Source organism: Megalops cyprinoides, chromosome 23, assembly GCF_013368585.1.
Source record: "Megalops cyprinoides isolate fMegCyp1 chromosome 23, fMegCyp1.pri, whole genome shotgun sequence".
Lineage (NCBI taxonomy): Eukaryota > Metazoa > Chordata > Actinopteri > Elopiformes > Megalopidae > Megalops > Megalops cyprinoides.
In genome coordinates, this window is record NC_050605.1 from 21808798 (window position 1) to 21821729 (window position 12932).

The 12932-nt window shown below is 41.7% G+C and overlaps 1 protein-coding gene across 1 annotated transcript in view; it reads right to left on the bottom strand.

Annotated features, from left to right (window-relative positions):
- Positions 1–3576: 3576 nt before the first annotated feature.
- Positions 3577–12932, bottom strand: part of LOC118770170 (protein Wnt-7b-like) — a 30864-nt gene continuing 21508 nt past the window's right edge. Inside the window, exons 3-4 of the mRNA XM_036517671.1 lie at positions 9755–10026; positions 3577–4056 (exon numbers count right to left, since the gene is read on the bottom strand). Coding sequence (XP_036373564.1) covers positions 3577–4056; positions 9755–10026 — 752 coding nt within the window. The remainder of the gene's footprint in view (positions 4057–9754; positions 10027–12932) is intronic.

Sequence of the window (12932 nt, forward strand, 5' to 3'; positions counted from 1 at the left end):
CAGCCCACATCCTGATCCATGGAGGTATGTAGTGGCAGCACTTAACTTTGTCTTTAGGTACCGAATACTCTGGAAACAGGACCTCAATGAAGGGATTCTGTCTTGTTCATCACACGAGGGATGAAATTCAGATCATAACACAGAAATGGATCCGTCATCAGATATTGAAAATCAGAATTTAGGGACTGCAGATTCTAAGAGAGTGTAGTTGGTACATTCCTGAGGTTTAACAGGCTGCAGTAACTCTCCAAGTGCCGGCCACCCAATTCTTAGTGCAGACATTACCATGAAACCACCCACTGGGGCACAGAAACCATAGAAAAAGCTTTTAAGAACTGGATCTATCCTTCTTTTTCCTGTAATTCCTTCAGGGCTACTCGGCCCTGGTGCAAGAAAGCCACAATCCACAATCCAGCAGGGTTGTCTTTATTTCATCTCCTTTTCCCTTAAACCAGTAACACTATCAGACCCGGGGAGGGAAGCCCACCTGGTTTGACGAGGAGTGAGAAGTTGGATCAGGTGGTTTAGCGCCAGGTTGGAGAGCAAGGAAGCAGATTCCAGGACTGGGGCCGAGTAGCACTGCCGTACACTCAGAGCTGTTCCCATTTCATCAATGCTGGAGCTAATTTACTCATGTTCCTTGCACTCAATCGTCAATCAGTTCACAGACATCGGAGTAGAAGTCCATGCACCGCAGATTATCCCAACCATGTGCTTCTACAAAACTAATGTCATATTTGGTGAGCTGTGCGATTTATTCATGATATTTAACGATTTATGTTTCCCCATTTTAGCCACTAGTCATGTTAGTGGTGGCTGGAAATTTCTGAACGGGGGATGTTTTTTTCCATAACTGTTGGCTCATGTACACAGCAGACGATAACAGTGATATTAGAGAACTCATTTAGTTGCTGAGAGCAAACTAAACTCTTTGCAAATTTTGTGGCCCAAGCACTGTAATGCAAGCAATGGTCTGACAGCATACAAAGCTTCTGAGCGAGTCTGAACGGGTAAGAAAGTGTTGAGACTGATTTTGTATTAGTGTAAAATGGTAAAATGGTACATCTGTAGCGCCGGTCTTGTACTGCATTAAGTGGAATTGGGTCCTGGGTTAGAAGAAATGGATACATGGTTTAACAATTTCTGCAACTGGTATAACTATATGGGTCCCTGTACTATGTGTTTGCATCGTAGCATTATGGAACATTGTTGTAGGATGGAGATGAGATGTATCAATTACATTATGGTTACCTTGCTATAACTGTATTGTGTTTCAACAGTAAAGTTCTGGGGTAAAACAGAATTTCCAAGCATATCAAATTAAACACTGATTGATAGCCATGACAAATGCAGAGCTTACGCTACATAACGATTAGTTCAAATTTACACACTGAATTTCTCTTTGCTTGTTCTGGAAGGTGACAATCTCAGATGAGTAACATTCCTCCACCTCTCTGTCATTGCCACTATTTGACTTGGCGAAGTTTCAACAAGTGTGCACCTTTCCAATCACAAAACCGCAAAACGAGTCTTGGCTCGATCAGAGGGCTTCAGCAATCCAAGGGTGTCAAAAATGATGCCATGTAAGCTTGGCATAATGCCAACGTTTGGTCCAAATAGCACCTAACTGTTTACTGATTAATTTGTGAACTTAGTGGTACATATTGCACACATATCACCCTTGTCTTGATACCTACATTGACTGGTAGGTATTCAATGCATTCAACCAGTCTACGCAGGAAAAAAGTGTTGCCTTTTGAGATATGACCAAAAACAGAAACAAAGTGACATTCTTTAGCTGTTTTGTACCTCATTGTATTGACATCTACTGTGACTTAGTAGGTTATTAGTTTTCATAAAAAAAAAACACTTATTCTGTTCAGAAGTAGTTTGTAGTTATAAAAGACATTTAGAAACATAATAAGAATGATAATAGTAATAACTATAAAATTAATGAATATTTTTTCTTCTGAATATAAATACTATAAAGTGCAAAAGATAATGATATGTAGTGTGTATATGTAGTGTGCAAAAAAAATAATATCCTTACAATTTGCATTTTATTATATTTAAGGTTTCATGTTTTTAAGTAAGAATATAAAAATTCACGTTGCTGGCCAGAATATTGCATGTTGCTTTTCTGATTGACTCTGCTCATACTGGTTACTGAATTCCATTCACTGTTGTATGATTGCAACTTGTGGGGGAGGGGGGGGGATGAATTTGAGACACTGGGCCACAGACTGTTTCTGCATGAATTTGGGAACTCAATTCCTGGTTTATACACTTATTCTCTCCCAGTGAATTTCAGAAATCATTTAAATGAATGTTTATTTCGACTTCAACTGAGTTATATCTGAATCATTAAAAAAAAAGTAATCAGTGCAGCACTCATCAACACATCCAGCAACATTCTGATTTCACGTTTAATGGACTGAAGAAGAGGAAGAGGGTAATGTGGAATAGGAAAAGCAAATCAGTTTCTTTGCTACTGACTATAGCTGTAAACCAAAGAACTCATATGCTGCATGTGGCTGTAAACACTAAATACGCCACAGTGAGCTAAGGACCATGTGTCTGCTTGCTTGTAAAAAGTCTAATATCATATGAGACTATGAGTTGATTCTTAAAGTCAACACGCCAGTAGCAATGAAACTGCTATGAAAAGGAGAGGGCAAGGGGGTCTGTTTGAAAAAGATATGCACCTTCAGTCATAGGTTCTATTTTTTTCTCTTTTTTTTACACTTAGTACAAAATAAGACATTTCTACCCGTTAGTGCTTTGTTTAAAGATACTATAACATAAATAAACATTTATTTTCAGTGTTCAAACAGACAGTTCCAGTGTGACTGGACAGCTAACATACTCCACCATTTTCCAGTTGGCAGTAGAGGACCTACTTGAGAAACTCCCGAAGCGGACTCAACTCGCTATGTGCCCAAAGGCCCTAAGCTTGTACCATTCCTTTGGACATAGCTCAAAAAAGGATTTCAGTTTGTTCACCTCATAGTCACTTCTGATTCCCCCCCAAAAGTTTGTTAGAAGTTTGGAAGACCAACCAGAAAACTAAGGCATCTGTAAGGCTTGGTTAACTCCTCTGTAGAAAATGCTTTCATTGTCTTGCTCCAAAACATCCTGGGAGTTGAAGTCCATCTGTGTTTCCTTTATATGCTTCTCACAGTGAGAAAGAACTACAAATTCCACAGTGCACTGCATAGATCCCATCTGGGACACTATTTGTATCCAATGTGTCTTTTCTTTCAGTCAGTCTGGACACATCAGTGCTTAAGAACACTTTTTTCTTTTTTTTTCCAGAAAAGAAGTGGGCTTTAATCTATTATTTAATAGATAGATTTATCTATTAACATTTAACCTATTATTTTTTTAACAGGAAATAGATTCTGATGTGCAAAAAATGCCATGACGAGTCAATATTGTTAATCCCATCCTTTGATATCCTCTTTACCGTTCCCAGAATTCTCCTCTCCTTCTTTCTCGGTTCCTCTTCTCCTCGGCCCCGCCCCCTCAGTCCCCCTCGACTCCTTCCCCCCACCCGACCCCTCCCTCCCTCGGGTCTCATTTGCAGGTGAACACCTCCGTCCTCTCGCTGCAGGTGTTGCACTTGACGAAGCAGCACCACTGGAACTTGCAGTTGCACTGCCACACTTTGGTGTACTGGTGCGTGTTGTAGCCCCGCCCGCAGCACATTAAGTCACAGCCGTCCGTGTGGGGGGAGGTGCGGTTGCACAGCCGGCCCTGCGTGCCCACGCTCCCCGTGGCCGAGTCCTCCTCGCAGTAGTTGGGCGAGCGCTCGATGTACACCAGGTCCGTCTCCGTGGGCTTGCGGTAGCTCTGCGCCTTCTTCACCTTCAGGAAGGTGGGCTGGCGCAGGCGGCTGGCCCGCACCACCTCCACATGCACCGCCTCGTTGTACTTGTCCTTCAGGACGTAGCCGATCTCCCGGAACTTGGGCAGGGTGGTCCAGCACGTCTTGGTGGTGCAGGACCCCGAGACGCCGTGGCACTTACATTCCAGCTTCATCCTCTCCTCCAGGACCTGAGGGAGAGAAGAGGCTTTACGTTAGCCCGGCGCTAACACCTCGTCAGAGTTAGCATTCAAATCAAGGCCTCAAGAAAAATTCAGAAGTTTTTACATTTCAGGGCTCAATTCCGCTCATGTGGTGCATTCTTGCCCTTTGCTGAGGGACAGAGACACGGTTAACAGGATCTTCATGTATTCTCTAAGCATGACTCATCAGTAAGCATTTGGCCACATTTAAGATTTCCTGTACAAAACAAAAGCAGTGGTCTTCAAATTGTCAGGATCCTGAAAAAAAATCAACAAGGAAGTATGACTACAATGAAAACTTCACATCAGGAGCAACAGTTTACAGGCTTTAAAAGTAGGCTAAAATGAGCCATTATGAACAAGCGTACCTTTTACATTTGCAATTAAACATCACATTAGCTTACACATATATTGTTTTAGAGTTACGGTTTAGCAAAGCTGACTCTTGCTTCTGTGATCTTCGATTAAATGTCATTTCCCTCAGTGAAAATGCAGTGAGCAGTTTACAGAGTAACAATTACTCTCTGTTTTTGCTCTCAGTATTTGCTATTGTTTAAAAAAAAATCATACATTTTTTGTTGCTTTTAAAGTAACTGTATAAATTGTTTCATTGAACTCTTAAACATGGGCAAACTTGGACAACTGATTCATAAACTGTAATGCTTCTTAACGTCTGAACTTCTTTCATACATGTGGTCACTTTTCTGAATGCATTTCACATTTCTGGGAAAGTGTGAAGTGTAGATAAAGTTGTTACTTTGACCCTATTTGGCATTAAAATAGCAAAACAGGCTTTCTCACAGGTCTGCTGCAGTTCCAGTACTAAACAAAAATGTAACAAAATGAAGTTTTTTTGGATAGTTCTTTTGAAGTATATCTTCAACAACAACAGGCCAGTAATCACTAGACCAATCACTAAAACAATAATCAAGTTTAGTTTCTGTTAACAAGGTTTTTGCCAGAGTATTTCATTTGTTTTTGCTGAAAATGTTCATGTAAATAACACTGATTTTGTGAATTGTTATACAAAATACAGTAAGAGGACAAAAAGCATTTGCGTGGGATTTTGAATTGCAATGGAGTTGTATTTATAGAACATTTGTAATATTTCACTGTCACACAGAAAAAATTTTTGAACTTTCTCCATATGGGAAATGGGCAAAACCTTTTTTTCGACATATCTGAAATTCTGAAATGGACACTGATGCCAGATAGATGTCAAATGCAAGGAAAAAATGCACTTACTGGTGGAGCTCTACTCTGTAATTTCCCCTACCTTCCGAAAGACCACATCAATAGTCTGAAAAAATAAATGTAGATCGCATATAACTGTGCATGTATTCTATTACGCTCGAGTTAAATGTGGAGCATTCAGTTGCTGAATGTATTACAGATTTGTGCAGACTTCCTCAACAGACCACTATTAACTATTTGCATCTGGACCACTGAGTATTTCAAGCAAATGGCCTGGCACAGAAACCAAAACGTACATATTTGTATCTATTTTCCTATTAATATTTTCATATTTTCTTTCATATTTCGACTGTTTAAACATTTAAATCCATGTTCAGGCAAATAGACGTTTATAGACTTAGATCTGATATGTCATGTAAGAAGTGTAGTTCAATTGTCATTTCACCAGAAGTTCTGTAATCATTGTATGTATCCATATTGAAAATCTCCTAAAACTAATTTCAAATCCATTTGTGGTTTCCTAACCAGCTTTGTTATGAGCTAATCCTCAGGCAAATCTTAGAACCCCTTGCCCCATCTCTCCTGTTGTTCACTCAATTTTCATATTTCTTGATAAATTAAACATAATACATGAATACAGACTCCACATCACAAGCAATATAGTCCACTTTGACAGTCTGGGTCAAATTAGAATGTATGTCCATGCTAATAGGTTCCTAGTCACACAGTAAAAGACTGAAGAGATACCACCAACTTCACAATGTATTCTGGGAATTGAACACAGGGACAAAACAAGAGTCAAATGTTGAATACGGTTGTACTGTACATGCTTTGAAGGCTCACTCAGAGACTGAAAAAAATTAGATTGAGTTAGATCTAAATCCTTAGCCATCACTCATGCATTTGGGGTGGGGGGATGGGGTATGTCGTCTGCTGACATCATAGAATGACATTTTTTAGGGAGATTTTTCTTTGGTGGTACTAGCAGCATAGAAAGGAAAGGGACAACACACCATAGTTTAGATTTCTGGTTTAGATTTCTATAAATGTAATGCTTCTATTTTTGTAGTTCAACACATTTGGGACTGGGAATTTCATGTTTATCCTTATCACTCATTTAGGGACATCTGATAAAAAATTGTCTAATGAGTTACAAGAAAGGTATAACTTATAACGGTCAGTCACACTGAAAACTACGCTCACAGAGCATGTGAAATCAGATATTGTTAATGTCCCATCTCTGATCTCCCTTATGCTGTGAATGTCTGAGAGACAATTACAGTGCATTTAAATCCATATAACTATAAGTTATCTATAAGTTTACTTATAGATAACTATAAGTTCCAATAATACAGCATGTAGAGCATAATTGTAATCCTGCAACAGATTTTGGGTGAAGGTCAGGCTGGTGTTCTGAATGGGTCATGGGGGGGGGGGGGTTAGTTAGTTAACGGTCCCAGGGATCCATCCCCAGCTATAGCACTGAGGTAGGATATCTACCCTTACTGAGCCTCACCGGGTGCATGAATACAAGTTCACTCCTAGCATTCATGTCCTAATTGTGTCAGCAAAAAATATTTCCAGTGCCCTTTTTTTTCCTGGCACCATGCAATGGCAGCGCCAGTCATGGTTTATATGAAAAACTTTCGCAAAGTAATTGTTTAATCCGCTGTAACCACCCCGTGCACGCAGAAAGCCATTGTCCCAGACTCAGTGTGGAATTCGCCCGTTCCCCAAAACTTTGCTGGATGTCTAATGAAAGGGACATAAAAAGACACAAAGGCACAACAGGATCGGCTTGCAAGTCCAGCTTTGGGTGTAGTTTGAGAAACGAGGAGACCCAAAAATGCGGGGCACGGACCACAATTATTGTCTCGTATGAAATCCAACTGATAGATGAATCATTGGAAACATTTACTTACATGGTGTCTGTCAAAGACTGTCGTCTGCTACCAATTAGTAAAGTATGAGCAGGGATTTCTAATTGGGATCACTCACGTCAATAACACTGCACCCAGAGGATGAAAGTAAAAAAAAAATACATTTCATGTGTTTCTGGGTGTTCGTGTTGCATTTCTGAGAAAAAAAAAAAAAACAGGGGCCCGCTTGTGGCCGAAACAATCGTTTCTGTCTCGAGCATGCAATCCTAGACGGACGCATATTTGCGGATAAACTGGTGTTACTGGTTCTCAACACTGTTTCAGTCTGTGGAAATGTTTTGTGTTACGCGTAATTGGATTCAGAATCAGCGATTCTGAAAGGGTTTCAGGGACGACATCGCTGAGGACACATGGAAAAAGCCATCGCAGCCATTTCAGGGCAGATGCGTCTGTTCAACATAAAGCGCTCAAAAGCCTGCAATTTCAGTATCGGGTTCTGCCACAATCAAGTTTAGCATTGGGCAGCGGACTGGCATTGCGTGGGATAAAGTAGGATGCTGTATTGCTCTAGACACTACAGACTGGCCTTTTGACCCAATGTGTGTGCTGTTATGTTAAAGTCTACTTTTAGACATAGTGGTCTGATGCTGAGGTATTTAAAACACACATTCTCACTATATTCCAAATGTGAGTGTAATATTACATTACATTATTGTCATTTAGTAGGCACTTTTTTCCAGAGTGACTTATGATAGGTTACTATTTTTATATATGATCATATATTTTTACATATTATTACATATTTTTTACATACGGTTACGAGCTCTGCTCCTTACCACTGTGCTACAGTGCTGCCCCAGCTCCTTTATGGACATTATTCAGATTCAAGATGAAGTACAGCATGCTGTATTCTATTATCCCTTTCTAAGAAGTGGTGGAATTAAAGTATTCAACCAGCCTTGATGGCTATTCAAATTTTCTCTCTCTCACTTTTAATATGTGTGTAATTTTAATCGACATATGAAGATGCGGTCTTCACTATGGGCACTTTTTACTCCTTCCTATTTTCATTCATCAGTGTGTATGAGTGTGTTTAAGGGCCCTGTGCATTTTCACTTACAGACCTCAGAAAGAAAGTTTTTGTCATCATGTTCGACAGTCAAGCATGAGAATGCGTGTCAAGCTGGCAGGGCATTGGTTTATTGGTAAATTGGGTAATTGAGAAGCCACACCCACCAGGTGTTAAAAGGCAGGTTGTGAAGTGGGGAAAAGAAAAAGAAAACTGGGGAGAGTTAGTGTTTTGTGCTTTGGATGGACGGTTTAGTCCTTGTTTTTAACTATTTTACCTTTTCATTTGCCTGTTGTGCTAGTTTTCCCTCCTCTTCTTTATGAAGAGTGATTTTGTACCATCTCTGTTCCATCTAAACCTTTTCTCATGGGATAAGTTTCAGCCAGATCCTCCACACCACTACAAGTTAAATCCAATGCAAATTCAAATGATTTCACACAAAGTCCCTTTAAAGAACTGACCTCAATGCCAGCATGCAGTCCAAGTTACATTTCTGCAAATGAAGCCAGCTGACAGTGAGAAATTAATAGCATTGCATGCCGCATCAGCGTATTAGCATGAGATTCATCGCTGGCCCTCAGCTTCGATTCCGCTCCCTTTTCTCACTCGAGGGCAGCGGTTGAGCCATCAGCCAGGCCAGCTTCGCATGCATCCATCCTATCATCTCTCGTAGTTCTGACTACGCCACTCCTTAGCTGCCCGTCATGCGTGTGGGATCAGTACTGGAATCAGTGTACCCAGTGGAGGGGCGGCACATTTCGGGTATGGGAGAGAGACTTGTAAAAATATCCTGTTTCTGATTTCATAACACTCCATAACTTTGTGAACGGGCCAGAGAGAGGGGTGGCAGACATCCATCTGGCTCCCGCTCACTCGGCTCTCGTTCCCATCACACACGATAAAACCTCAGATATTAATTAGATCCATTTGTCGCCAGCGTTCCGCTGAAAGCGAGCCTCTTTTCCGTGTAACAGTTTGTGTTGTTTGGTGTTCTTAGATGACTGAAAATAAACAAACAAGGGCCAAAACACAGGGACCCGGGCCAGAAGTGTTGGTGGAGGGAAGGGGACGCCACTTAAAACACGAATGCAGTAATTGGCTGAAACAAAACAAGCCTAAGCATCACTTATCAATCAACGCTGCACCGCATTGTGGCCCCAGATCTCTGCCGAAGAATTTTCCTGGTGATTTTCGGTTCCCATTTGTGTTCACTCTGCCTCAGATAACAACGTCTGATAGACATGTAGACATGCACACACTCACACACATGCTACTGGGGTATGTAGTTTGTCGCTAGTTAACTACTGTCGGTAAGATGTCCTCAGTTTAAGATGTATGTCAAAAATCACAATGTCTATGACAGAAACAACACAGGTGAAAACAACACCTTGATTCTTTCTAGTGCTTGAATGAGTGAATAATTAAGTAAATAGTAAAATAAATATATGATGTAAATAGCAAAAGACATAAGCAAGTGGTTATTCTGCTGCTGATCTGCGTGTTGAGTTGAGTGTGGGTTTATGCTTTCCATCTGAGCAGTTACCTTTCTTCCTGCCTCATTGTTATGTAGGTTCATCAGCCGCCTGGCGTTTTTTTTGATCTCGCGGGCGTCTACGAACCTTCGGGAGAACTCAATGCCGTATTTGATGTCAGCCGAGCAGCCTCCCCACTTCCAGCCCTCCTCCTGGTTGTAGTAGCCCTGCTTCTCGCGGTCGCAGCCGCAGTTGCTGAGGTTGCCCTGGCTGCAGGCGGCCGTGACCGCGTGGGCCACGCCCGCCGCCGTGATGGCATAGGTGAACGCCGCCTCCCTGCTGCCTGCGGAGAGGAGAGGAGGGGAGAGAGAGGCGGTCAAACCTGCGGCCGGGCGGCAGGAGAGAGGGTGGGAGGGTTGGGGAGGAGGGGGTGGGTGAGAGGGTGGGGAGAGTGGGCAGGGTTTGGTTTGAGGGCAGGTGAGAGGGTGGAGGGAGGTGAGTGGGGAGAGACGGAGGAGGGGGTGTGTGGGGTGAGAGGGCAGAGGGGGTGTGTGGGGAGAGAGGCCAGAGGGGGTGTGTGGGGAGAGAGGGCAGAGGGGGTGTGTGGGGAGAGAGGGCAGAGGGGGTGTGTGGGGCGAGAGGGCAGAGGGGGTGTGTGGGGCGAGAGGGCAGAGGGGGTGTGTGGGGAGAGAGGGCATAGCATCTGTGAGCAGGGCAATGCATGTGTGGAGCTGCAGTGTCAGGTCCCTAATCTAAGAAGCAGCTCTCCACCACAAACAAGCACCTGCATTGGCAGCGATGGCCCTTAGATTGATTAGGCTGCTGTGTGTATGTTGGATTTTGATAGTGAGTTTAATTAAGATCTTGAATTTCTTAAATAATGTAATTACATAGCTTTTAGCTACATTTACCTATAGCTGTTTTAGGGTAGATTTGATGATACATTCACACACACTTGATCACTCTCTAACATCCTGAACTACATTAAACTAGCTTCAAGGCTTAACCATTATGGGATGCCTAAAGTATTCCTCTGAAAAGCATAACCTGAGGGAAAGTCCTTGGTTGGGCATTCTAAGCACTGAGGGAAAAACCACTTTTGAGGAGACATGCACCTGGTGTGTACTTTTCAGTCATTATAGTTATTACTCATATTCAGCCAAATCACTTTTCTTTATTGTCCAATCTGATATCCCTGTTTACACAATACTTCCATCACATCACACCACAAATCACATCACATCAGATCGCATCAGATCCGCAATTAACTGTTCCATAATCAGCGGCACAACGGAATGAATTTAGTTTAGATCTAGACGATATTTACTTGCATTGTACTGTGACGCAAAAAAAATCCCACGTTACTTAGTTACAAATCTCTGCACATCGGTCCTTAAAACGTCATCTCATTCACAAAAGCACGAAAGGCAGCAGCTGAGTCCAGCAGACAGACACCCAGGATGGGGAAGGAGAATAGATGGCAATATGTAGCATTGTGACTTTTTGTCAAATATTCCCGTGTTACATATAACAGATCTCCATTACATTGCATTACGTTACGTCATTTAGCAGACACTCTTACTCACAGTGACTTCAAAATAAGCGCATCACTATGCTAAGAGTAGTTATCGAGAAGTATTACAAGAGGTCATTAAGATACTGAGTTAAGTGCTAAACTAGTGTAGAGTGCTTTTTTAAAATAGAAAATAGGGATAGATAGAGAGGACAGGGATAGGGAAAACAGGGATAGATAGAGAGGATAGGGATAGGGAAAACGGGGATAGATAGAGAGGATAGGGATAGGGAAAACGGGGATAGATAGAGAGGATAGGGATAGGGAAAATAGGGATAGATAGGAAGGTAGACAAGAGATGCAGCATGAAGAGATGAGTTTTCAGTTGTCTTTTGAAGGCACCCAGGGGTCTGTTGTACGGATCCCCCTGCTTCCTCCTAAAGCAGTGATATCGCTGAATTTCCCATCACTTCCTCACACACATGCTGCAAGTGCGCCGTGTCTGAAGGTTTGCTCGTGGCAGAAACTCTCGTAGGTGCTGTCCAAAGTGCTGAATTCCTCCTGTAAGCACCTTACATGTTGGACACATTATACCAGCAAGGTCTGCAGGTCTGAATCATAAACTGATATCTGTTTTAACTCAGCAGGTAGCGTAATGGTCGAAACAAACATTTGCCGTAATGATCATCATGTCATAAGGGCAAAGCCCTCAGCCTCACCTGCACAAATCATTAACAAACAGTCCAATGACAAAAAAACTTGATAAAACGAGACACCTCTGTGTCCCTGTCAATATCACAATGTTTGTTTCCTATCAGATTCAGAAGGCTTGATATCCTTGGTATAACTTGTGGTAGGGCTTGAATAGTGTGAAGCTCACACTTACTGGTCTGGGAGTGTTGTTAGCCTGGTCTGACACTGTTGCTCGTTTAAATTGAATGGATAATCATATTGCTGTGATGGAAGCCGCTCTGGAGAAGAGCGTCTGCTAAATGCACATATTGTAATGTAATGTAATGTAATGTAATGTAATGTAATGCTTGGTGACCAGTGTGTTCTGAGTCATCACTAATGTGACAGTGATAGCTTCTCTCATGGGGCCATCAGAGAGACTGCAGGAGGTTATGACTGTCTGGTTTTCGTGCTTGCTTTATATTTGCAGGGTAATTTTGAGTTGTTTGGTCATTGTCTGTTTTCCATCCAGCTACATTTCATATTTGCTCCTGTATTTATCCTCTTTTGAACTGTCACATGTTTCTGAAACCTTATGCATTTTAAATAAACGAACAGAATCTTCACCAATATACATAAAATAGAGTTGCCAACCTTGATCAACTTGAAATCAGCTTTAGCACTAAATCACCTAGTAACTTCAGCAGTAAAATGTGTAACATTGTCCCCGTGGGAGTCACAAGACTGTATATCTGAGGAATTTATTTCTGAAACTGAATGAGTCAGAAATACACTAGTCATCTGGTTTGCGTAACTGTCTGAATTTTAATGGTCTGTGGTTTCTGGCTCATCATGATGAAGGTAGATTTTGAGAAAGGACAGAATTACTATGAGGCTACTGACAAAACTGAGACAAATTGAAACTCCAAAAGAAACATAAAACTATAACATTTACTTGCTAAGGAGTTACTCTTATCCAGAGCGATTTACATAGGTTACAATTCTTCCAGCTGGATATTTTACTGAGGAAACTATGGGTTTAGCACATTCCCCAAGGGTAAAAC